General features: G+C 41.9%; 1 protein-coding gene across 1 annotated transcript in view; it reads left to right on the top strand.

The window, feature by feature from the left end:
- Window positions 1-1,747: 1,747 nt before the first annotated feature.
- Ptpdc1 (protein tyrosine phosphatase domain containing 1) overlaps window positions 1,748-27,846 on the top strand; it is a 47,443-nt gene continuing 21,344 nt past the window's right edge. Inside the window, exons 1-2 of the mRNA XM_028763270.1 lie at window positions 1,748-1,849; window positions 21,519-21,606. Of these exons, the coding sequence (XP_028619103.1) occupies window positions 21,525-21,606 (82 nt within the window). The 5' untranslated portion in view covers window positions 1,748-1,849; window positions 21,519-21,524. The remainder of the gene's footprint in view (window positions 1,850-21,518; window positions 21,607-27,846) is intronic.

Here is a 27,846-nt window from a genome sequence, read left to right on the forward strand (position 1 = left end):
TTGTATCATCACAAAGCTAGTAATGGCATGGACAAAATAGAAAACATATGTAAAGCATCTAGCACAGAGCGGCACAGAATCTACCCAGCAAAGTGTCCTGCATTTCTACTGAGCTGTATGAGATAACAGGGCTTCTGGTAGAGTTTGAAACCATGGATTCAGCAGAAGCTGCTAGAGGCTTATCTGGATCCATCTCTCACTTTCTGGTACAGGATTTCCTTAAGAACAGACATGTGCCTAGTGAAGACATTTCTCAACTACAGGAGGTCATGTTACTGAGTCTGAGTATGTAAGATCTATAATATGATCAAGTTGTTGGGTAGGCTTCTAGAAAGGTCTTTATTAAAATAAGGACATGATAGATGCTGCTCCATCTACCATTTTGACCCATGACACAAGTTGAAAGGATGCCTGATTTTTAACGGTGACAAAGCAGAATGTTTGGATCCCTGGGTAGAGCTAACTCTTTAATGAGAAGGCATGCCTGTGGGTTTAGGAACCTGGGGTTTCTATTATAAGAGGGCAGAGACCAATCAGCCACTATTAACGACAGGAGCCTCGTTCCTATCCATGAGTTCTATTCCTGGGTGATTTCTCCAGACCTGGAGTCACCAGAAGTACAGATGCTGGAAAGGCTTTGACAAAGAAAAACTAAGAACTGCAGGAGACCAGAAGGAAGCGGCTCTGGGTGTTATGGAAAACTGACCAAAGAAGAAACAAACACCACTCTCAGATTTATTAGTCTAGCCTACCCTACAGTGGAAAGACTTAAAGTTTCACATAGTATTTATGGGTTTTCAGCTTTGGTCATTCAACTGCTGGTGTCTTTAAATTATTTCCTTAGTGGACATTTGAAGATGGTACTTTCAAGACAACCGAGGGGAAATTTCTACTGCAGTTAAAGCATGTTTACAGAAGCGAGTGGCAGTCGGGACTTTCATTAGCAACATGGATCGCTGCAGGCACAGTTGTTTCACCAGATACCTTCGGGATCCATTTCTTGTGACAGCACTTGCTCTCCATTTTTCTCCCTCTACATAATTCAACTTCCCCTACTAGTACAACTCTAGGGCTGAAATTTATATTTAAACTATCACACTGCAAGACAATATTGAATATATTAGACAATACTAAATATAATAGTTCAATTATATTAAGGTACACACTGAAGACATTCGATGCATAATATGGGCTTTTCTTCTTCTCTGGGCGCTGCGATGGAACACGTGGTTCTGTGAACGACGCTTCAGAGCTGTCCTCGCTCCTCCTTACTCACCTGCGACTCTGCGCGGGGCTGCTGGGGAGTCGGTGCCCCCATGCTGCAGGCTGGCAACCACGCCCTCCCTTGGTCCCCCGGCTTTCCGTGCACACGCCGTAGACTCGGCGCGCGACCACACAGCCCCAGATCGGCCTCCCCGCCACTCCCGCAGGTTTGAAAACCTTAGGAGCTGTCAGGTCGCGTCACGGGCCGTCTCGAGTCTCCATTGGCTGGTTCGTGTCACGTGAAACTAGCGGCTCCGGCTATTGGCTGGCGAGTCGGGCGCGCGCAAGACCGCGGCGGCGACGCGGCGTCGTCGGCTGCCGGGCTGTGGAGTGGCCCGTGCGCGCGCCAGAGGGAGACGTTGTGTGGCGCGCCCGGCGGGGAGTCCCCCTGCTCAGAGGCGCGGCGGGGAGGCCGGGCCCGGCAGCCGGTGGGCGATAGCGGGCCTGCGGGCAGGCCGGCGCCGCGGAACCCGAGCAGCGCCTTGGGCCGGCCGGTCCTCTCCGCCCGCGCCTCCCGGCCCTAGACGTGCGAGACCGACCCGCCGGCTCCAGGGCTCCGAAGCCGGAGAGCGAAGCGCGCCAAGAGGTTCGGAGTCCGCAGCCAGTTAGGCGCCCGCCGAGCGGTCCCCAGACGGTTGTCCTTACGCAGCGGGTTATCCAGGGAGGCGTTTTGGAGGCGCATCCCTCGAGGCGGGGCGGGGGACCAGGGCCACCAGGCGCCCCTGTCTTGCTCAAGTGCCCGATCCAGCAAGCTAGATGCTTGCTTGGGGGTTTTAGTTGAAATCTGTTGATTAGAAATATTGGCAACAGTTCTTCATTACAAATAAACTAGACAAGACAGTCACAAGCTGGTATCAGACCTAATTCAGACCTAATTCTGCCAGTAAATGAGTCACTTGACCTTGACCAAGTCACTTTTTCCTCTGACATGCATTCTCAATATTGATGATGTGTCCCTGCCCTCGTCTGTGTGTGTGTGTGTGTGTGTTCGTTCGTTCTTATATAATACAGGGTTTGTGGCCTTTCCGAGGATCACAACATAGATGCACACCGTACCTGTGGTATTAAATTTTAACGGAAAAGAAAATATAGTAAACAAAGAAGGCCCAGGGACCAGGGAGGAGAGGGAGAAGGGGGGCGGGGATGGAGGGGGAGGAAGCTTGAGAATCAGTGCTTTAGAGAAATAGCTGATCAGGTATTCCAGCAAGAGTTGTCTATGCTAAAAACTGAACACAAACTATCATTCATTGACTGCGAGCTGAAAGAACCTGAGAAGCTGTTAGCATGGGGGGGCACCGTTAAGCTGTGTGAATATGTACACATCTGCTTCCACATCACCCCCCAACCCCAAGCTGCACACAGCATAATCGTATTTGATTTTAACAACAAAATGTCATTCCAGGTTGTTATTGTTGTTTTGTTTTTGTTTTTCCCTCTGAGAGAGCCGAAGGCTTGGGTGATTGGCCACAATCAGAGCTGTTAACGGAAAGAAATGGGATGTAAACACGAATGTATGGCTCCCAAACCACTCACCCACCACCCTGTGGTTTCTGGATTTCCTGTTCAGTTGTAGCGAAACTTCTCTGTACCCAGGAATTCCACCTGTGGCTTTTTAAAAAGTGTGGATACCGAGGTCTTGGAGAAAAACTGGGACCAGCCTGAAATTTGCCTAAAACCTCACAGATGATTCCCATTTGGTAGTCCATAGTTCATCTTAGCAATAACTAATTCCTAACCTGATTCCAGTGCTTTCATAGCGTTGTGTTTTGGAGACTCAGATTCCCCATCTCAAGCGGGTACTTCCATTTCCTTTTAAGGGAGGATGGTTTTCTTCAGAAGAAAATCCTTTGTTGGTGGAATCCAAGAGAATAGAGAGAGCACTATCGAATAGCTCTCTCTTTTTATATGATCTTCTTTGAGCACTACTGAATATGTTTTTTTAAAAAAAGGTGAATGTAAGTCACTGTTAAACCCTATGAAGGAAAGTAAAAGTCACAATTTACCAGTAATATCGTCAGTCTAACAAAATGATGTGTGTGATCTTTATTTTGCTCTACCATTATTCGCAATGCCCCTGATGTCACATAAATTTAGAACATTCTCACAGGTGAGATTGAACTTGAGAGTTCTAAATCTGAGGGGAAAGAAATCTAAAACTTATCCTGAGGATAAATTTCAAATTACTGTTCTCTTAAAAGCACATTTCAACCCTTTTTTCAAACCAAAATCTGACCCCCAGCCCAAAGGGTTTCTTTTCCCCCAAAGTAAGAAGTATGGGGGAAGGGAGTATGAAAACCCATTGAAATCTTTTCTATGAACCATCTTTGTTAGTGACTATTTCTGTCATTTCTCATATCACTTTAACTTCAATCAAAATATGTATGTTTATGTTTCCTCTTCTTACAATGATGTAAGTAGAAAAATAAGCCGGCTCTTGGTTGGTATTAACTAGATAATGTGATGCATTGACTATATTACTGATAAAGCTAGTATTTCATTTTTCTGTTTCCTGTAGAAGCAACATGAGATTAAAAACAAAACCATGGGTTTGGATTTAAGGAAAGATTGGTACTCTAATCCCGATTGTTACACTTTCTAGTTATGACCTTGGAGCAGGGACTTTTCACTCTCGTTTTTACTTCACCTTTAGATGGGAACAGAGTTGTGGCATTCATGTAAAACAGCACATTGCAGCCTCAGTAGATTGCTAAACTAAATTATCTTTTTGTTAACATGATTTCTTTCACTCTTTAGGGGCATATTTATAATTCTAATCCCTCTGTAATACCTAAGATTTTTTTATTTACAAAAAGATACATTTATAGAGGATTTACTGTATGTGAGATACTAAAAATTCCTTTAAAAATAATGGGTCATTTTTAAAAGATTCTGAGAAAACTAAAGGCAAAATGACCATCTAGATCTTCCCATGTTTTGCTTCCCATGACCAAAATCATATCTTTAGTGTCTCTGTAAATATTTATGAACACTTATGTTTCAGGCCTTTGATATTGGTGATTTGAAGAGAATCTTCAAGATGCCTGTTCTTATAAAAATTAATATATGAAGAAAACACTAAATAAAGCCATGCATTTATAGATTGTGACAAATCTAACTAACATCCACAAAACTAACATGGTCAAGTAATATGAAAGTCTTAAACATGTAAGTGTCAGTAAAAATTCATCATATGTCAGAGAATACAGAATTGAAGGAAAATAAGTAAGAATATAGTTAAGGATTTCCCAGGTCTAAAATGTTTTAGAAGAGACATAATTTTAAAATTCTTCCATGAACTGCCAATATTCTTCAGCTTAACTTCTAACAGATACACAGACTCACACACACACACATACACAGACACACACACACAAACAAAGAGAAAGAGAGAGAGAGAGAGAGAGAGAGGGGCACACCTTGGATTTCATTTTTTAAACACTAATTACCTCAGGTACCTTGTTTGGCTAATGATGTTGCTATTTGTTTGTGTATTCTCGCAGTACTGGGAATAGAACCCAGGGCCTTGCACACACTGGGAAAGTGCTCTACTAACATGCTATTATCTCTGTTCCTCTGAGGTTTTCTTCTATAAATTATTGTAAATTGACAATTTATAATCTTATATATTGCTATATAAAATTATGTTATGATTTGTGACTGTGGTGTGAAATAAATTAGCATCCACTGTTTCATTTTTCATGGTGGGAACATCTGAAACTTGGCGATTTGGAAACATACACCACACTAGTAGTAAGTGTATTCCTAATGCTGTACAATTGAGGGGAAACCCCTATTTCTCCTGTTTGAAGTTTTCTAGCACTCCTTCTGACAATCATCGCTCCACTCCCCAGTCTTCCCCACAACCTGTCTGACTACTGTTCTGTTCTCCTCTGTTGTTTTTTGTCTTCGGCTCACTTCCTTAGCATTGTGTTTTCTACCTCCAGCCATCATGTTGAAACTGATAGGATTTCCTTCTTTTAAAGTCAGAACAGCAATCTTCCCTTGTGCATATATATGTATGTATATATGTGTCTGTGGGTGCACATATACATATGTATATGTGTTTGTACATATATACATATGTATATGTGTGTGTGCATATATGCACTGTGAGTAGTATACAGTGAGCATGGAAGTACACATAACTCTTTTGACAAACTGGTTTCAGACCTTTGTGTAAATACTCAGACCTAGTGTGTTTGTGTTTTGAGGTACTGCCCCTACTTTTCTCTGTAATGCTAAGAGCAATGCATGTGTCTCCTGAGGGTTCATGAGTGTCCTGTTCTTCATTCCTACCTGCACTTTCTTTGACACACCGCCATAATGTAATCTGGGAATTACAGTTCTAGCCTCACAATTCTAGGATTTACAGTTTTACAGCTTCCATTTAAGTCTTTGATATGTTTTGATTTTTTTTTCAGATAGGGTCTCACTATATAGCTCTGGCTGTCCTGGAACTCATTATATAGACCAGGCTAGCCCTGAACTCACAGAAATCCCCTGCCTCTGCCTCCAGAGTGCTGGGATTAAAGGAATGCACCACTGTGCCCAGCTTTGAGTTAATTTTTATAAGTGGTGTAATTTTCTTTTCCTTTCTTCCTTTTTCACTTTTTTGTCTCCGTCCTTATATATGGGTATTCAGTTTTCCCCAAAACCTTAAGTTAAAACAACAACAACTATCTTTTTTTGCATTGTGTATTCTTGGTGCCCTTGTTAAGTGTCAGTGGACATGTAAGGATATGTTTATTTAGATTATTCCTTAACCATGCTTTAGAACCTAACAGAACTCTTAGGTCATTACAATTTTAAATTTTTCTTGTGCTTTTTCCTGTTAATGTGTATTATATGATACAACAGGCTTTATTATGACATTTCCATATATATATATACATACATATATATGTATATATATGTATATGATACACTTTGATCACATCCTCCTTGTCTGTTTCCCTTCTTACCCACTTTCCTCTTCCACATCTCTAACAGATCCCTTATTTTCATGGCCTTTCTAACCCCCATCCCTAGATGCTCCATAAGGGAGTATGTAAGTGACTCTTCTCTCCACAGAAGTTGGCTTGTTTCATTTAGAGTGCTGATCTCCATTTTTGAATACTTACTGTGTACCAGGTATAATGGTTTAAATGTACCTCAGGACGTTATAGCAAATTCCTATGTATTTAAGAAGGACTCTGATGTCACCTACTTATGGAAACATTTTCCATTTAGATTCATAACTTTGCCAAGTCAGACTTTGATAGTTCTTATCTATCACCTGTTTTAAATACCTGGTTCTAGGGATTTTATATTTTCACCATTGCCTTGAGTCTTCTGTTTTAGGGATTAACTGCTTTTTTTTTTTTAAATCATGTCATAGCTCTGGTTTTATTTTGTTCCCAATACTGCTCCCCAAAAAGTATGAAGTATAATATAATCATGTTTTATAAATAAAATGTTTTTCTTCAAAGATAAAATATATAATCAAATTTTGAAAATAATCAGAAATCAGAAAAGAACATAAAAATCTATAATCAATTTTTAATTTTTGCATTCTTTCAGTCTTTATCTGTGTGTTATATGTAGAGTGGAGGTATACTCTATATTATGTGTCTGTGTATGTAAACTGTATTATTACTGTAGTGTGTGTAGAATGTGGCTACACGCATGTCATGGGTACATGTGTTAGGTTAGAGAATGACTTTTAGGAGTTGTTTCTCTCCTTCAACAGTAGGATCCAGGGATGGAACTTAAGTCAGCAGGCTGAAGGGACAACCACTTTTATGCCACCGAGCCACCTCACCAGCCTGTGTATTATATTTTGTGACATAGTTTTTAATTTGATGATCCATGGCAGATAAGCTTGCTCCTTACTGACGTGACTGAGTCCTGTTCAGCAGCTGCTCTCCTGCTAGAGTTGGAACTAGAAGACTCCCGTACTAAATTACTGCACAGGACAGATTCAGAAACCTCAACTGCTGACCCGGGAATGAAAGACTCTTCTCTTGTTCTTTCATTAACTCTTGCCCCATTTCCACTTTCTTAGTCCTGAGACAGTGGGGTTCTGTTGGCGGCACCCCTGAAGGGAGATTTAATCAGAGACATAATCAACACTGTACTTTTCTTCTAATGTTTTCCAGATGTAGTTGGCTCTGCTAGAAATTCTTTAATCTAGAAGTATCCTAGTTAAAGGTGCTCCTATAGCTCAAGCTAGTGGAAGAGGTTGGCTTTAGAGGTAGACAAAGGAGGAAAGCAAGGAAAGGAGGAAAGCCAGATTGGTCATTGGAGGTAACCTGTGGGTTTAGAATGGGATTTTGTGTATCATTCCGTTTCAGGCAAACTGAGTTCCTTCTGATTGGCTTCTTTTACTCTTCTCTTTGGAAGACTGGTACCTTATGAATTTTGTTTGACAACCTGACGTCTAGTGCAAATGAGCATTTGGGCTGGGCCTGGACTACTGGGCCTAGTACAAGAGCATAGTTTACAACACTGACCGCTTGCAGGTTTGAATCTACCACTCTTATTGTCTGCCTTGGCTATGTATGTGTTAAGTGTATCATCCTTTCCCCTACTCACACTTCCATGCTAGAAACCAAATCCAGGGCCTGCGCCTGTTAGACAAGTACTGTGTCAGTGAGCTGGACCCCGGCCATTAAGTAGTTTTAACCCATTGTAAGAAGGGATGGTGTTTTGGATATCTACAGATATCTGGGTCATCTTGAACTTTTGAAGAAAGGTGACTAACTTTCAAAAACTAGTTCTATCATCTGAATAAAATAATAAAACATAAAGAAATTATGTAGAGTAAAATGTAGAAATGTAAGTGGTTAAAGCTTTCCTTTTCTTTTCTTACCCTCCTCCCCTTTTTCTGAATTCCAGGGTTGTTTGTTGAGCACAAGTGCTGAGCACAGGATAGCATCAGACTGCCCCATTTCCATAGTAATCAACAGACTTGGTCACAAGCTACAAGTTGTTACTTCCATCTGTGTGAATTATTAACTTAAATTTAAACGGAGAATTTGCTTTTTCAAACATTAACTTTGTATCAAAGTTGTGACTTCAGAAATACAAAAGCTAGCTGGGCAGTGGTGGCACATGCCTTTAATCCCAGCACTTGGGAGGCAGAGGCAGGCGGATTTCTGAGTTCGAGGCCAGCCTGGTCTACAGAGTGAGTTCCAGGACAGCCAGGGCTACACAGAGAAACCCTGTCTCGAAAAACCAGAAAAACAAACAAGAAAGGAAGGAAGGAAGGAAGGAAGGAAGGAAGGAAGGAAGGAAGGAAGGAAGGAAGGAAAACAAAAGCTAAATGCTTGACTTAATTTAGACTTGAAAAACCCAATCCTAACAACTGCCCTGTTAGCTTTGAACTTTGTCTAAAATGTTTGAGGCAGCACCCATCTGGAGAGTAAAGGTAGGCGGAGCTTGCCTGATTCTATACAGATCATCTCCATACTGCCTTTGGCATATGTGGGTCCAGCCTCAGGCTGGGTACCATGACTGAGGAGGCAGCACAGGACCAGGTCAATCCCCATAGCCAGAGTAAATCAAGAAAAATTGCCCTACCTGGCATTTCCTAGCTTTGGGGATCCCAGAAGCATTTCCTGACTGCCTAGCCCTTGGTGTGGCCAGATTGCAGGTCTCTCACCGGAGTTTATGGTTACTGCAGACTGGCTACTGCTCAGCTCTAGGTCTTTATTCAGAATCCTCTATATCCAAAGGAGAGGGCTGGCCCCATAGTCTCAGGCTAGGGTGGAGGAGAAGGAAGGTTGGCTCAGACCTCTGGATCGCTGCTGCCCCTCAGAGCTGGGGCTTAGAACATCGGAGAAACCAGAGGTATGGATGAAGCATGGATGTGGTTTCACTGAACAAAAGGCAGGCAGAGGACAAGTGAGAGCCGGGGCCAGCTGCTACACAGCAAGGCCCTTTCCTATGCACATTTACATTTACCTTCCATATATAGAATTTTATATTTGACTTCCTTTGAGTTCTAGATAATTTTGTAGCATTATACCTTGATTTTTCATATTTTAGTGTATTGCCAAAATAATATGCCATAGTGAATGCCAACACATATCTTTCCCAACTACTCTTAGATGAGATTTCTGTATGCTGATTGTCCTAAGTAGATAATTCATCATCATCATCATTGTCGTATGCCGAATACTTCTCATTTTCCTGGCTCTTTGAGTCAGCAGCATCCTCGAACAAGCTTACTTCTCTATGTCCTGTTGAACGCTATTAATCTGTCTTTCTTTCTACCCAGTAGCTGAGCTAGTTTCAGTCATGAAAGTCTGTGTACCTGATTTGTAAAGGTCCTATCGTGCCACCATCTTGTCCTGACTGACGGAGTGAGGCAAGGACTGTACCGAATAGCAGACTTTAGTTCTGCGTTTGCTTTCCTTTGAGCAGAAGCTTTCTAAACAAAGATGATAAGGACCAACCACAGGGGAGGGTTTTTCTCTCTGCAATTAGCTATGCTTGTTCCGATACACTTGGGGAAAGTATTCTCATTTATATCCTTCTCTGTGAGGACATGGTTCAAAATATGGAAAGCAGATGCTACTGAAAATTTGTAGATTTTTTGAAGGGTGAATTCCCATAAGGATTTTAATTGATATAAATGCATGGCAGAATACTTGTAGCCTGCCTAGACCTCCCGTTTGTTTTCTGAGTGTCTATTACTTAGATCAGTGTAGAGTTCTTGACAGACAAATCAACTCCTCAAATAAGTGAACACAGAAATCAAGTTGAACTATTTTTCTCTAATTCAAATTTAGACTTCTAAATGTTTATTTTTAGAAAATTGTCTAGATGATCTCAAATTATAGAGTAACAACAGTGTTGTATTGTATAAATTAAGATGAGGGGTTGAAGAGATGGCCCTGGGTAAGGCTTGCGTTACAAGCGTGAGAATCTGAGTTTGGATCTCAGGTCAGGTGGATGAGGTGGCATATGACTTCAGTAATCTTAGTGCTCCTACAGCAGGATGAGAGCTAGAGACAAGAAATCATGGTAGCTCACAGACTGGTTAATCTGGCATAGCTAGCAGTAAACAAAGAACTGTATCAGACAAGGTGGAAGGCGAGGAGCTGTACCTGAGTTTCTCTTCTCATCCCTACCCGTATACTCCGAGTCATGTGTGTCTGCACACTCATAAATTAAAAAGTGACATATTACATTAAAGTCAGTGTTAGACATGTGACGGAGAGATTTTAGAGCCCAATGCAGCCTATTATAGATTAGCCTTGCCTTTATTCTTGAATGTTCTTCAGATCATATCAGATGATTTCCCTTGCTTACAACAGTCATTAGAGTATCTGCACTTATTAATTCCAGGATGTACTCTTTTATCCCTTTTACTAAGCACATACTTCCTCAAGGACAAAGGCTATTTTATTCATCCTTGTACTCCACTACCCTGCATACCATGGTTTTTGTGGTGCCTGCCAAGGGCTCAAGTATTTATCAGATTGACTTGGTTCATGTCTGCCTGTCACATGGTCTCTTCTTCTCTGAACATGTCTGCCTCCCCTTGAATTTTTATTTCTGTATGTGCCTTTCTCTTGCTTTGCAAAACTATACCAGCACAATGACATCATTTTATATTATCAAGAGTTGATAAACTGTAACACAAATGGGCTGAATTCATAGCTGTACATGTGAGGGGATATTGCTTCTGGCCAGTGTCGGCAGCTCTGCTCTCTCTCTGCTCTCTCTCTCTCTCTCTCTCTCTCTCTCTTCTCTCTCTCTGCGCTCTCTCTCTCTCTCTGTTCTCTCTCTCTCTGCTCTGCTCTGCACTCTCTCTCTGCTCTGCTGCTCTCTCTCTGCTCTGCTCTCTCTCTGCTCTCTCTCTCTCTCTCTCTCTCTGCTCTCTCTCTCTGCTGTCTCTCTGCTCTGCTCTCTGCTCTGCTCTCTCTCTGCTCTCTGATCTCTCTCTCTCTCTCTCTCCCCCCCTCTTTCTCCCTCTCTCTGCTCTCTCTCTCTGCTCTGCTCTCTGCTCTCTCTATTTCTGCTCTCTCTCTCTCTGCTCTCTCTCTGCTCTGCTATCTCTGCTCTCTCTCTCTCTCTCTCTCTGTGCTCTCTCTCACTCTCGCTCTCTCTCTCTCTCTCTGCTCTCTGTTCTGCTCTGCTCTCTCTCTGCTCTGCTCTCTCTGCTCTCTCTCTCTCTCTCTCTCTCTCTCTCTCTCTCTCTGCTCTGCTCTCTCTCTGCTGCCTCTCTGCTCTCTCTCTCTCTCTGCTCTGTTTTCTCTCTTCTCTCTCTCTCTCTCTCTCTCTCTCTCTCTCTCTCTCTCTCTCTGCTCTCTGCTCTCTCTCTGCTCTCTGTTCTGGTCTCTCTCTCTGCTCTGCTCTCTCCCTGCTCTGCTCTGCTCTCTTTCTCTGCTCTGTTCCAGCTTTGCCATCAAGCATGCTTTCATTTGACTCCCATCCCTTTGACATTCTTGTCAGAGTTTTGAGTTCTTACCCACTTTGTAGCACTACAAGATAATCTAGGCTTATCTTGACTATTCCCTAAAAAGAGTCGGTTCAACAAGTTCCTGTGTCCCTTCTCTGGAGAATGGTATTAGAAACTAGATTTGCTCTGATATGCTCATAGGGTTTTATTGCTTTCAGGTAACCGACTGACTGTGACTAGAATTATAATACACACACACACATATGCATACACACATATACACACATACACACACATGCATACACACACACAAATATATGCACCTATTGCAGTGATCTCTTATTTGTGGTTTTACTTTTCATGGCTTTGGTTATCTAGTTAACCATGGTTTGAAAATATGAAGTGGAAAATTCCAGAAATAAAAAAAGTTGTAAATTTTACATTGTGTGCCATTCTGAGCAACATGATGCAGTCTTGCACTCTACTCTCTCCTGCCCTGGGCATGAGTCATCCCTTTGTCCAGTGGATCCATGCTGTGAATGCCACCTACTCATTAGTCACTTACTCATAGGCCATCACAGGGTTCCTGTTCAATTATACAGCAGTACTTGTGTACCTTTGGCAGCAGGCTAATGGCTGCATCACAGTGCCTGTGTCCTTCACCTCACTTCATCTAATCATGCAGGCATTGTATTGTCTAACAGTGTAGCTGGAATGTAGTAAGATATTTTGAGACAGTTACATAACTATTAGCAATATAGTGTTACAATTGTCCTATTTTATTAGTTACTGTTAATACTTTATTTGCCTATTTTATAAATTATTCTATAGTAAATGTGCGTGCATTAAAAAGAGTGAAGGGCATCTGTAGTCATTACTGTGCGTGGTTTCATGGAAACATGTCCTTGCAGATAAGGGAGAGCAGGAGGTCCCCACAGTGCCATGGCTGCAGCCATGGATCCCGTCCTCCATATTCACCTGTGACTTCCTAGTCCACGCTCTGGGTCACCCTACATTTGCCATCTTTTCACTTGTGTTCTGTGTCTTGGCGTACACGAGACAGAGTTAGGATTGCTAGCTTGTCCTCTGTAGAAGCAGAACCTGGCACACATGGATGGTTCCTTTTCTCTCGCAGTTCTGTTCATTTCCAAGGTTACTTGTACCTCTTTCTCACCATTCCCTCCCTGAGCTTCTCTCCTTCCTTTACAATGTGATTAAATTCATTTGCCTTTGTCTGGATCTGTGCTGCAACCCACACCCTTCTTGGTTAATTTTTTTTTAATCTTGAATTTTAAAATACATTGGTAAGTATTCTTTTTGTTGTGAAAATCTATGGTCCTTGGTAACTAGATTATATGTATTTATCATAATACTAATAAATAAGATAGTTTTTTGGTCCTGAAAATAATCTGTGCTGTACCTGGTCAGCCCTCTACCCTTCTAAAAAACCCTTGCAAAAACTGGCCAGTTTTCTGTCTGTATAGTTTTTGTCTTTTCCAGAAAGTCTACAAATGTATTCACATGATATATAACCTTCTCAAACCAGAGTTTTTCACTTAGCACAATCCCAGAACACATGTGGAGAACACAGTCAATTTCCTTTAGGATTTGCCCAGGTCCCTCAGATAAACAGCTCTTTCATTTCAGTCACAGAACAGCATGCCTAGTACAGTGTGACGTCATGGCTCCATCTGGCTTTGTGCCTTCATAAACAATGCTGCTATGCAGACTCACGGGCAGGTGTTTGAGTGACGGACATCAGATAGGAACGTGATTTTCAGATTTCATGTAACACTCTGTTTAGCTTTATAAGCAACTGCTGAACTCTCTTTATCTTGTATTTGTTTCACCAGTAGTGAAGGAGTGCTGCCGTCACTCTCCGTCTATGCCAGCACTGGATAGACTACTGTTGGACTTATCTGTACTCTTTGACTTTTGTTTTCTATTATCGTTACATGTGTATGCACATGTGCATGCCATGGCATGTATGCAGAGGCAGAGGACAGTTTGGGGAGTCCATTCTCCTTGCACCGTGTCAGCTCTGATTGGACTCGTGTTGTCAGGCTTATGCAGCACGTGATTCTGTCTGCCAAGCCATGTTGCCAGCCCAGGCTCCTACTTGTTTTTCCTTGTAACCATGCTAACTCATGGTTAGTGGTATATATTATGGCTTATTTTTCCCTTTCCCTACATTGAGTGTACTACCAAATGCTTGTCTAAGTGTGTGCATTTGTTTGTTCAGGTACTGGACCATTTATTTCTTCTTTAAGTTAGCATACAGACTGATGCATTTCATTTTGTCATATTCATACACAAATTTGGCTTTACTTTATTCTTCCTTATTTATTCATCCTCTCTTGAATCAAAATTATAGTTGATTTAAAGTTCAAACAATGCAGTAATGTGTAAAGGGAATGCAGTGTAATATATTTTGTCTTCGCTCTGAACCTAAGTCCCTCAAACTATGTCATTGTTCTCCTTCTAGCAATAAAAATGGCATTTTCTCTTGCTTTGCAATTTTTTTCATATAGTTATGTGAAAAATCATTACGCTGCAACTTAATTTTACCTTTTAACTTGTTTACAGCCAAATTCCCAGGTCATTATGTATAAGTCTGATTAAAAACATAACTGATTTGTATTCTGTATTATATGCATTATATGCAATAATTTTTTTAATCAAATCATAATTTTTACTTATTCACACAGGGGTTATAAACACAGAAAGGCAGGACATGGGGAAGGGGATGACACTGGAGTGTGGGTGTTCAGGGGGAGTACAGATATCTTTCAGAACAGGGTATTGGCTGGGTGAAGGTTCAGGGGACAGGTCACTATGACTCTGCCTATGACTCGCTTGACCTTATCTAAGTTGGTATTATCTGTCAAGGCTACCTATTTACAAGGTCTGTGACTACTCAGGCTGATAAATTTCCACAATTATATGCATTATATGCAATAATTTTTAAAAAATAATTTTTCTTGCCACTTTTTAAAAAAAGAATGATTTATGTATATGAGCACACTGTAGCTGTCTTCAGACACACCAGGAGGGGGCATCGGATCCCATTACAGATGGTTGTGAACCACCATGTGGTTGTTGGGAATTGAACTCAAGACCTCTGGAAGAGCAGTCAGTACTCTCAATCGCTGAGCCAGTCCTCTAGCCCTGACAGTTGTTTTTTTTTTAAGACAAGTTCTTGCTGTGTTGAACTTGCCTCTTCTGCCTCTGCCTCCTGTGCTGCATTGTAGACAAGTGACTACACCAGTATCTACTACTACTTACTCAAGGTTTTTTTTTTACCAAAATGTTCTCATTATTACCAGGTTACTTTTTACAACAAAGATAACAGCATTTTCAATTAACTTGTTTGTGTAAGTTGTCTGAGTTGGATGCCTGACCTTTATCACTATGTAATTTGCAGATATTTTCTCCTAGTCTGTTTTCTTTTCTCATTCTCTTAATGTCTTTGACAGAAAGTTTGAATGTTTTTTTGTTTATTTAAAACAAATTCTTTTCTCATACAATATATCTTGATTACAGTTTCCCATGAAACTCCACTCCTCCCAGCTCCTCCCACCTCCCCTCCTCTCTGGATCCACAACCTTTCTGTCTCTCATTAGAAAGGAACAGGCTTCCAAGATATACCAGATGTAACAAAATAACAATCTAATAATAATAATAGTAATAATAATAAAAACAAACCCTTCACATATATGTTGGATAAGTCAAACCAACAGAAGAAAAGAGCCCCAACAGCAGGCGTAAGAATCAGAGACCCACTTGTTCAGATGCTCAGGAGTCCCATAAAAATACTAAGCTGTGCTGTAATACATACACAGAGGACCTGGTGTAGACCCGAGCACTCTCTGTGCTTGCTGCTGCTGTCTGTATGAACTCATATGAGCCCTTCTCAGCTGATTCAGTTGTTCTCTTGGTGTCCTCCATCCCTCTGGCTTTCATACCTGCTTCCTCTTCCTCAGGGATTCCTGAGCTCTGAGGGGAGGGATTTGATGGAGACAGCCCATTTAGAGCTGTGTGTGTTCCAAGGTCTCATTCTTTCTGCACATTGTCTGGCTGTGGTTCTCTGTATTCGCTCCCATCTGCTGCAGGAGGAAGCTTCTCTGGTGATGGCTGAATAAGGTACCACTCTATGAGGATAGCAGAATATCATTAGGAGAGTCATTTTGTTGTTAATGTTTTTTTTTTTTCCAGTAGTATTTGGTTTTACCCTAGGTCTCTGGGCTGTCTAGCCTGAAACCTTTATATGTTTAAGTTCAACTTTAAATTTTTAGGTGTTGTATGTTAAAATTCAACCCAATTCTGTGTATTTTAGAAATGCCATCTTGTCCTTGTGATAGTTTGTTGCATATGGACCTGGAATTGTCTAGTGTTATTTGTTATAAAACATTTTTTCTGGCCTGTTATCTGTGCACTTTTTTCAAAAATTAGTTGGTTTGGGGGCCCAGGAGATGACTCAGTAGGTAATGGCACTTGCTACAAAAGCTCAACAGCCTGAGATCCAGCCCACAAGTTCACATGAAAGTGAGAGGAGAGAGCCAATGCCACAAAAGCACCCTCTGGTCTCCACAGGAGCGTGCGGCGCCCACCTCCCTCCTCCCATTCACACCACACATGTGCACTTACGTCTGCACACATAATACAATTAGAAACTTTAAAAGGAATTTAAGGCGCTGGAGAGTTGGTTAAGAACAGATACTGGTGTTGCAGAGGACTCTAATTTAAGTCTCAGCACCTACATCAGGTGGCTCCCAACTGTCTGAAACTCCCAACTGTCTAGAGGATCTCTTTTGGGCTCCTCAGGCATCCTGCATTCTCTCATGTGCATACCAATGTGTAGCTACAAAACTCTCTCTCTCTCTCTCTCTCTGTCTCTCTCTCTCTCTCTCTCTCTCTCCTTCCGCCATTCCCTCCCTCTCTCCCTCCTCCCCTCTCTCCCTCCTCTCTCTCGCTGCATTTATAAAATTAGTTTTTTTTAGTTGCTTAACTGTATTTTTTTACTCTGCTGCAGTCTGGTTTGTTACATTGAATGATGTCTTCTGCCTCTCTCTACTTCTTGCTGTAGCTTTATAGTAAGTCTTGAGTCTGGTGAATTGGCTAGTGAGAATTCTTTGTTATGTAAATTTTAGCATAAGTGTGTGTGTGTGTGTGTGTGTGTGTGTGTGTGTGTGTGTGTAAACCCAGGTAGGGTTTAAAGGCTGTACTTTAATCCTTTGAGTGTGTGTGTGTGTGTGTGTGTGTAAACCCAGGTAGGGTTTAAAGGCTATACTTTAATCCTTTGAGTGTGTGTGTGTGTAAACCCAGGTAAGGTTTAAAGGCTGTACTTTAATCCTTTGGTGAGTTTGGGGGAGAATTGATGTCTGGACTACGTTCAGTCTTCAAGAACAAATGTATTCGTGCCAATTTGAGATTGGTTCAGACCTGGAGGTAACTTGTTACGGACAGCTTCTAGTGGTGATGGGGTAGGGTCAGCTGTTGCTGTTAGTTTACCTCATTTGTTTGTTGTGAAATCTTTCCTGAAGAATATTAATTCAGCAGCAGTTTCTTTAAATGATGAAATAGGAGGGTTCATGGAGTATTGTCTTTCCATGGTGTGTGTCTTGTCTCTTGGGAACTTTGCAGTCCCCTTGCAGACTTCCCTAAGGTATAGTTAAGGTGTGAGATCACAGAAGCTGCCAAATAGATCATATTTGTAAGATGGCCTTCAGCTTCTCCCTGAGGATTGCCGGCAGCTGTTGTGAGTGTCTAAGCCTGCATAGGTAAGCCCGTCCTCAGATGTGAGTCAGACATATCGTTGGCATTTGGGAAGGCATCATAACAGAGAGAAAATATGGACTGGGGCTGAGAAGAAAACAGATCCAATCTCTTGAGGGTTCAGAAAGAACATAAGATTGTCAAGATGAAAGATTTACAAGAACTTAGAGATGTAAATGTGTCCAGGAAACGGAGAGTATGATGCTGTCCTTGTACTTACTTGCATTGTTCTAGGTGTGTGCTGTGGCCTGTGCATACACACTAAATAAACATAAAAAACAAAAGGCTACTGAGAGTAGGAGTAAGTGTGCCGTCTTATGTAATAGGGTATGATAAGGATTAGATGAAATAAAGATATATAAAGGAATTTGGATTCATTCCTGACCTGGAAGGAGCTAGTATCATTTGGTTATCATCTGTCTTAGTGAGGGTTTACTGCTGTGAAGAGACACCATGACTAAGGCAACTCTTATAAAGAACAACATTTAATTTCGGCTGGCTCACAGGTTCAGAGGTTCAGTCCATTATCATCATGGCAGGAACATGGCAGTGTTCAGGCAGGTAGAGAGTCTTAAAGCCCACAAAGACACACTTCCTCCAACAAGGCCACACCTCCCAGTAATGCCACTCCCTGAGCCAAGCATATTCAAACCACCACATCATCATATTATGAATGAGCATAAAACATGCTTTCATTTGAGCATCATAATGTTTACATAGCTTGTTTAAATTCACTCACATTCCTGACTGTGGTTATTGTCTCAGACATTAGCACATTGACAATGTTGTACTTAAGAGTGAGCAAAACCTCACACATGAGAACGGCAGAGAGTAATATCTGAGTGTCCCCTGGATCAGACACTAGGAAGCAGGGACAAGGAGACACTTCCACAGGTGCCCAGAGCGTCCTGAGCGCCCAAGGTGCAGTGCTGGAGCTGGGAGAATCAGGGAAGGATTAGAGCACATCTGAGTGCAAACCTCACAAGTTCTCTCTGAAAAATATGCAGAACACGGTTGCATCCAGAAACCAGAAGAGAGGAGAGAGCTGAGGATTCTCTAGTACCTCACAACCTCGTCTGTGAAGCCAATTCCTTATGAAGTAGAACATTACTTCCTAACTGTTCTCCTCAGATGTGTGAGTAATACTTCACCCTGCACTCAAGCTTTGAGTGGTAGGTACTAATTAGTGAAATGTGTGACTAATTCTGAACAGTTGAGTCATCTGCGGGGATTTTAGGGATAAAAGAACTGTAGGATATAGTGAGCAAAAGACTTGTCATTGAGTCAGGAAGTGAAGTTACATAATGTGTGATCACAGAGTGAAAGTCAGGATTAAAATTGAAACTCCTTGTTCTGTAGGTAGGCATATGAATAAATTCAGTTGTGAATGGACCTAATGTTTCCTTAAGACTTCTTGGAAGCTCAGCTGTTACTACTGGCAGGATAATTAGACAGGTAATGCAAAGGATCTCTTACAAACTGTTTAAGGTAGGAGCAAAATGAAGTGACTGTTGCCTAGAAGGAATGGAAAAATATTACAGTGTTGCAAAGTAAAATAACAAGTGCTTGCTTTCCTGTCTGGCCTTGCTTTAGTGGTGTTAAAACACAAACGTTCAATCTTTCTTATCCTTACAACCTATGAAGGTAGATACATAATCCTCATTTTGCAAAACAGTCAAAGCTTAAACTAGTTCATATAGTTGGCAGTTGAATAATTAAGTTTTAAGCAGAACGTTGACTCTGTAATATATTTAAATCGTGATATTTTGATCAGCAATTATGTATAATTGTACTGTCTTTCTATGCAATGGTAGCATACAGTAGATGTTGTTTCAGAGACCTAAGATTTGAATTTCAGAGATGAGTGGACAGATATCTGCTCCAAAGAGATACTAAGGCAGATGTATTCTTCTTACCCTAACTAAAATTCTAGACAACCTTATAAAACATGATTGGAAAGTAGGCAGGCCAGGCTTCAGGCTTTTAGAGATGTAAGCAGGGTAAGTTTGAGGTTGCACCAGCTGCCTCCTTGGGGACAGTTTCCAGACTTAGCTTAGGGAGAAGACCAGGCCTTCAGAGATGCACAAAGGGATGAACTCAGAGGAAGGCTTTGCATAGATAAGGTCTCGGAGAGAACAAGGGAGACCTCACCCCAGAAAACCCTTAGAGCTTTGCTGAACTGCAGAGTGTGGTGGGTACTGGTGTGTACAAACCATCTGAGGCCAGAAAAATATGAGAAGTCAGCTGGCTGCAAGTAGTTCTGCTCCCTTACCAGAGTGGGAAGGCCTCTGTTCACCTCACTGCAAACCCTTGGAAAGGTTAGCCTTAGCAGTGCATCTGAACTAACCCAGAGTCAAGGCCAGGGAGCACTCCCAACACAAATATCAAAGGAAATTTCCAAAGGAACCAATTAACTCCTTTAATAAAAAGTAGATAGTTAAGACCTGATGGAAATATAACCAGGATTTTCTTGAGGAAGGTAGACGAGAAGGGGTCTAAAGGGGGATGTGGAGGAAAGGTTACAGCTATTTGGGCAAAGAGGAAAACTTAAAATTCCAAAGCAGTGAGTCTGAGGTAAGCAGATTGCCAGGTAAAGGCAGATTGACAACCACAAAGAAAGAAAGGACTCTGCATAGCACACTCAAGGGCTGTGCAGATACAGGCAGAGCTGATTTTCTGTTACCAGATATTGAGGGTCTTAAAGTCTGTTTTTCATACTGACTTTTTATTACATATCTCAGACTTGTGAAAATTGACACTGTAACTCAAGTAATTATACAAGTAATTAAAGTCAAACTTTATTTTTCTATACTGTTTTGTTTTGGTGGGCTTTTTACAGTGAGAGGGATTGAACCCAGGCTTCCAGCATTCTGGGCTAGTGCTCTAGCTTGGAGTGTATCTCTTGTATCACAGAGATGTGCTCTGCCAGAGCCCAGTGTTAGTGCTACAAAGCAGGCAAGAGGTTTGTTTGTTTGTTTGTTTGTTTGTTTGGGGGGATTTGTTTTGAGATAGTACCTCATTTTGTAGCCTCAAATTTGAGATTCTCCTGCCTGCCTCTTGTGTGATTGGCCCTTTTGAGGACACCAATCTGTGAGCGGTCCCAGCCACACATGTGGCAGTCATGCCAGCCAGAGACATGGGGCTAGCACACTGATCATGTAGAGAATGGAAACTGCTTCAGAGGCCACTATGGTGGAAATATTTCATTTTAGAAAACAAAAACAAAACCCCCATTCTTCCTGTTAAGAGTATTTTTTTCTTCCCAAGTAATCAAAATGTACCCAACTATATGATTGTGAGTGGAAAGACAGGGAACATAAATCAGATATGGGCAGTTTTGCATTTTTATTTTTATGTGAATTTTCAGTATAAATTCAGGAACATAAAGCATTAAGTCTAAATGTTACAAAGAAAAGCAGTTTAACATTATAATAATTGGAAATTAAAATGTAAGAATTTCTGTGCAATATCAGCATCTCGTTTTGACTTTTTTGGTGTCTATGTATGGTGTGTGTGTGTGTGTGTGTGTGTGTGTATGTATGTATGTATGTAGATGTGTGCATGTAAGGTCACATGTGGAGGTCAAAGAACAAACTTTTATAGTTATTAGTAAGATAGTTTATACTTCTCTCTCTCTGTCTCTTCTCTTCTCTTCTCTTCTCTTCTCTTCTCTTCTCTTCTCTTCTCTTCTCTTCTCTTCTCTCTTCTTTTCTTTTTTTGAGACAGAGTCTTTCTACATAGCCATGGTTGTCCTGGAACTCAGCCTGGTCTCAAACTCAAAGAGATAGATGTGCCTCCTCCTTGCTGGGATTAAAGGAATGTGCCACTATGCCCAACTTTGGTTTGTCTTTCTTTGTACTGAATTTTCAAACAGTGCATTTGAACCTAGACTGGCTATATTTCAAGTATTAGGTATCTGGGGATGTTGCCCAGTAGTAGAGTACTAACTTAGCATTTGTGACACCCTGAGTTCAACCATACAGGGAAGGGAGAGAAAATGAAAGGGCCATATAGTTAACATCTGCTATACTGGGCAGCAGATGTCTAACATGATTAGTTAAGTAATGATCTTTTTTAAATTTTCCAACAGACAAGGATGGCTGCAGGAGTCTTGCCGCAGAGTGAAGAACCATATTCCACGTTGGTGAATAACAGTGGGCATGCTGCACACATGGATGGTAATACCCTCCTCAGTGTACTTTCTGTCGCTTTGTGGAAATTTATCCTTAGTAAAAGTGAATTGAAAGGCTCTGAAGGAAAAGCTCTGTTCTTCATTTCAGCGGCCTGGGCCCAGGTGTTGTTCATGGCCTTGGCTTTTTGCCTCACTGACTGGCCTGGTAGAATTCCTTTACAAAACCCTGAATAATGTCTTGGCCTTTTGAAAAAGAGGTGTGGCAAACTGTTTGTCTCCTGCATTATCATCTTAGGCTGAGATGACACATCTGTTCCTGACCTTACTCGGCTGCCTGGGAGGCAGCCATTCATTTCTTTCTCCTGCAGTTACATGCAGGAGTCACTTGCAAAGCGTACTCAGACGTGCCCAGGCCCAGCTCTATCAGCGGTTTTGTGCGGTGTTTTCCTGTGGTACCCAGGCAAGGAAGCATGCCATAACTTATGCTCCTATTGCTGTGCTTGCCTTCCATCCTCTTGTAGTTCTGAGCCAGGAAATGGATGAAAGCTTCCACTCTGGCCTTCTTGGTTGTGTTAGGCATCATTCCATTGCTGTGGCAAATACCCAATAAAAATCAGCTTAGGGGCCAGTGAGATGAGAGCTCAGTGGGAAAGCCACTTGGACCAGGCCTGAGAACCTGAGTTTGACCCCAGAACCCACTGGTATAGGGAACCAACTCCTGCAAGTTGTCCTTTGAGCTCCATACTTCTGTACTCCCCCTCCCCAATATATATTAATTTAGTATATAATAAAACTTTCAATCAATTTAAAAAAGAAAAATGTTTATTTTGGGTCATGGTTTCAAGCCTTTCAGTCTTTGGCCAGCTGGCCCATTTCATTTGCGCCTGTGTGAGGTCAAATATAATGGAAATCCATGGCAGAGAAAGCTGCTCACTGGACAAAGGGGAGCAAAGGGTGGGGTCAGAGTGCCAGTATTTCTGTTAAGGGCATGCTCACAGCCGCTGACTTCTAGAATCCACCTCTTAAAGGTTCCAGTACCCTTCAATAGCACCACAGAGTGTTGACCAAGCTATGAGCATAGGGGCCAGAGAGGGACATTTAAGATCCCAACCATAACGTAGACCCTGTTGCCGTCAGGTGATAGCCACAAGAGCTCGTGAACATTTTCTTGGCAGTACTCTTGCAGGATTTTCTAGCAAGTTGACTTTAGTGCAGTTGAATAAGAGACATTCGGATTAGATGATCAGAAAGTAAAGGAGGAGGCTCTGGCTACAAAGTGTTTGTTGGGAGCCGCCACGAGAGCTGACAAAGTCCGCCATCGCTAGGTGGCGCTGTCGCCCGTAATTCTTCCTAGTACCAAGTAAACTGCGCATGTGCCATGGTAAGCCCGCCAAAACTAAGCCCATCCCACAGCGTTTGGCGCGCTACGAGTAAGCAGCCAATCAGGGGGTGAATACCCCGCTCTGGGGTATATAGGCAGTGCTTTCCCACGCCTTCTCGTCTTCTTCTACCACCATTTTGGTTTATGGGAATAAACGTGTTTCTACGGAAGGATTCTAGTGTGTGTGTGTGTGTTCGTGTGTGTACGGTTTCGCCGGCGAGACTACATGCGCGCGCCCCGCACAAGTGTTCCTTCAGTGCTTACTGGGAACAATCAGCTCTCAGTGTATTGTGTTCTTACTGGAATCTATCCACTCTAGGAGGGCCCTTCTCACATCAAGAGAAACAGTGTTTCCCACATGGCTGACTTCCAAGGCTTTGTCGATTCCTTGTCTGTCTGGGTGTCTGGCTTTAAGGGAACTACTTTTGTACCTGCCATTTATGGACACTTGATGGGACAGTCCTCTCACCTGTTCATTGTTTGGTCTTAGAGAGAAGTGCTAACAAAATCAAATGCAGTGACAGTGTCTACCCTGTGCTTCCCGTGTAGAGTACTCCCCTGAGTGTGACCCAGGCCACAGCCCACAAGCCTGCTTCTTCCCTCCTTCCTTCATCTGGCTTACCATCTAGTGGAGTTCTCTCTGGCTGGGTTCTGTCAGCTTTGATAGGGAGAACTCATCACACAGGAGAGAACCAGGGCTCCAGCTACTGAATCCAGACAGCCAGGTCTTAGGGACACCAAAAACACTCTACACGTTCCTAGACATCCGAGGCAGGGAGACCATTGTGATCCACTAGAGATTTTTTTTAACCTTTCAAAATTTTTAATTGAATAATTTATTAATGCTAAATGTATCTCACATAAATACAGCTAATTTTTTATTAGAAAAAGTATGGAAAAATAAAACTTAATATCTAAAAAAGGCAATTATATTTTATCTTATTTTAGTGTGAATAGGTTTTTGAATGTTGGTTAATGAATCATTGGAAAATGATTAATGTCAAGGTACATAAATAAAATTCTTACTTTTAGAGAAAAGTAGAAAAATTCATCAAAACCCAGCATTATTATGAGATAAACCTAGGTTTAAATCTTGGCTCGACCACTTAAAAACAACAGCTATGAGCAGAGAATTTCAGACATTCGTGGAAGCACAGGGGACAAAAGAAAGTACACACAGTTGCCAGCGACAATTGCAGTCGCTCACGTCCTCTGATCACTTTCCCTGCGCTCACGGTAGGTGTCACTTTATTCAGTGAACAACTACCTCCTGCCATGATAAAAACTAATTCATAATACCATCAGCTCTCTGTAGTGTTCAGATTTCTCATTATCTCATGATGCTCCTAGGATGACACCTCCAGCCTATATCATGCACACACACACACACACCACAGATTACCATTCAAGTTTTGTCAGCTGTGCCTATAATACCTTTTAACAGCAAAAGGGTCTTCTTTTCTTTCTCTCCCTTTTCTTTCTTTCTTTCTTTCTTTCTTTCTTTCTTTCTTTCTTTCTTCCTTTCTTTTTTATTTTTCTTTTTTTGGAGGCAAGGTTTTGCCATTCAGCCCTGACTAGCCCCAAACTCTCTCTGTTTCTCAAGCGACCTTGAACTTTGTCAGTCCTGCCTTGATCTCCCAAGCACTCAATTATACATACTGTAATGTCTTGGCCTTCTAATGGATTTAAATCTCTTTCAAGGACCCTGGGCCTTTTCTTATGACTGTAGTTTGTTTACAGTCATGGCTTAGTTCTTTTGTAGCATATGCATCCGGGTTGTCTGCTCTTCCCTAACAGTAAGTCTGAGATTTTGCAGTTTCGTTAGAAGCCTCACAGAAGTGGCTCTGAATTTCTCACCGTGACCCTCAGGTGACCCAAGTTATCATTGCGCTTCATCACTGGGACTGTTAAGTTGGATCACATCACTAAGCTGGTCCCTGCCAAGATTTATACAATATAAGTTATCCTTTCTCCATTCATAGTTAGTAGTTCATAGAAAGATGCTTTGAAGCCATGTAACATCCTGTTCTGTATCACCTTTGACTCAGTAGTGTCAGCGCTAATGATGTTCCTCCTGAGTCACTGTGGTGGGTATTGTATTTGGTAAGTGGCATTCTACTGTGAAGAACAGTGTTCTCTTTGCTCAGTTATTGCAGTGGATTTGTATTTTGTTCAATGGAATCTGATCTTCCTGTCATTTGACTTGACGTTTCAGCTACCTACACTCAACCAGCCAGAGCCTGCTAGATGTTTTGCTGTGTCTCCATCATTCCTGAGACACTGCAGGATCTTCCATTTTAGTCCATCTCTGTCCTCACTCTGAAAGCAGACATTTCTCCAAGAAGTCCTAGTTCTTTTTAGTGGGAAATGGCCCTCTTACAAACCTAAATCTGGGGTTGGAGAGGTGACTCCGCAGTTAAGAGTACTTACTGTTCTTCCAAAGGATGGGAACTGAGTTCCCAGCACCCACATCAGTAGTATCATAATCGCCTATAACTCTAGCTCCGAGGGATCTGATGCCATCTGGCCTCAGCACACACATGTGCACATGTATGCACACACACACACATGCACATGCTCGAGTGTATGCCGGCATGCACACACAATTTTAAGATAAATAAATCTAAAACAAACAAACAAACAAAAATCTGGGTATGCCCATTGCTTTTGCTGTGTTGAGGTTCCCAAGCTGCCTCAGGCAAAGCTAAGGAATGTGTACACACACTCTGTATACACCTGTTTTACGCCTTACATTTAGTGATACATATGTGTGTGTGCATAAGTGTTGAAAACCTCAAGTTGGCATTGTTACTTTCATGTGTAATCCAATAGTATAGTATCCTTGTTGTCCCCATTTTTATAACTCGTCTGTCCAGGAACAAGGCACCTGTACTTACCCAGCATGCTTATGTCTCCACTCAGTCCTCCCTCCTTTTTCTCAGACTCCCAGCCCTGCCCAGACAGCACCTGTCTTCCCTACACAGGGCCGTAACCACTCAGGCTCCAGGTTTCCCCACCCTGACTTTGAACTCTGCTGGATAGCCCTGGTTTAGTTCTACCTAGTGGATTTTCTCTTTGATGATATCTTTTAAATTAGGATGTTGAGGACTGATACTTTATCTTGTTTATACTGTCTTTGAATCAGAAAACCCTAGCAATATAAAAGGGGATTGGATATGTGCCCTGTCATGTCCTAGAGGGAATTATGTAAGAGTGCTACTCTCCTTTAATGTTTGGCAACATTCTCCAGTAGTCATGTAAGCCTGGAGAATTTTTTAAAGAACCTTTTATGAACTAGGTTTCTTTACTTCCACTATGTGGGTCTTCTTGTGTTGAGTCTTGGTAGTTTAGAGTCTTTAAGAAGCATTTAAAGATTGTACATTTGGCCGGGCAGTGGTGGCGCACGCCTTTAATCCCAGCACTTGGGAGACAGAGGCAGGCGGATTTTTGAGTTCGAGGCCAGCCTGGTCTACCTAGTGAGTTCCAGGACAGCCAGGGCTATACAGAGAAACCTTGTCTCGAAAAAACCAAAAAAAAAAAAAAAAAGCTGTACATTTCTTCTAAGTTGTCAAATTTATGAGCGTAGTGTTGTTCTTACTAGTTCTGTATTGTCCTTTCAGGTGTGCCCAGCCTGTGACACACAGGGTAAAGGTGACCAAGAATAGCTAAGATTGTGGCCTAACACAGCATTGTGAACTTGCTTAAGTTGTGTGTCTGTGTGTGTATGTGCGCGCTGTAACTTGACTGCACAGTTCTTGAGTGTGATATGTGAATTTGTATATGACATTGTGTCACATTGTCAAGGTCAGACATGCGAATGAGTGGCAGATTGAAGTGACAGCTCACCTTTTTATCTCTATAGTTTGTGTCAGCTTTTCTGGAAGTTTATCAGTCACATTAATATTTTCATGGAGCCACTAGAAAACTGCCACTGTTTTCCCTTTTTGATTTTTTTTACTTCTGCCCTTTGTGACCCTTCTAATGCTTGCTTTATGTTCTGTTTTTGTTTGTTGTTTTTGGTTTTTTTTTCCTCTTACCTTTCCAGTGACTGGAGCTTGGTTGTTGATTGGAGACCTTTCTTCTTTAGAGCAGTATAAATTTCCTTTATTACTGTGCTGTGTAATTCAATGTATTCATTTTCATTTTGACTCAACCTCTGTGTTATGTTAATTTCCTTTAAGACTTTCTCTTTAACCCACAAATTAATTTATACCTTTGACATTTAAGTCTTTAGAGTTTCTCTTCTTGTCTTTCTCTTACTGATTTCTAGTTTAAGTTCTTTTGTTGTTCAGAGAACATTCTAAGGTTCCAGTTCCTTTAAAAATGACTGCCAGGGCACTTTGTAATTACAGTCCTTATTGAATAATTTCAGTGTTACGCATCTGCTGATCAATTTCTTCTCAGTCAAGTTGTGATTTTCTTAATTCTTTGTGTGACAAAAGATTTACGACAGATTTTTGGCCCCTATGTTTTGTTTTTTCTTACTTAGCAGGCAGTTTCCTCATGGGCAGTCAGCTTCAGATTCAAGTGAGATCTGTCTGCTCAGCCTCCCGCTGGCTACCACCCGGACAGCCTCATGGCATTGTGGGTGGGGTGGAAGCCCTGCTTCCCACCGGGCTATTGACACCTGCACAGGAGACTCAGAGCTCTGCCTGGCGTGATCAGGGTGCCTTTGAATTGGGTCTGATTAGCTCCTCAGCAGTGAAATGCAGATCTGGGCCCCACTGCCATCTAGGGCAGATGGGAGGGGACTCACGCTCTGCTGTAGTTGTGGTTGCACTTCATTTCCCTGCTGTGCCCTGTGAGTCTCAGAAGAGGAGGAGGGAGGCGTCATGCCAGAGTCCTAATCTCCCACCCTTCTTTTCTCATGGATACCAAGTTGAACTGGGGGGCTCAGCTCCCCAC

The sequence above is a fragment of the Grammomys surdaster genome, unplaced genomic scaffold (assembly GCF_004785775.1).
Source record: "Grammomys surdaster isolate TR1022 unplaced genomic scaffold, NIH_TR_1.0 137, whole genome shotgun sequence".
Lineage (NCBI taxonomy): Eukaryota > Metazoa > Chordata > Mammalia > Rodentia > Muridae > Grammomys > Grammomys surdaster.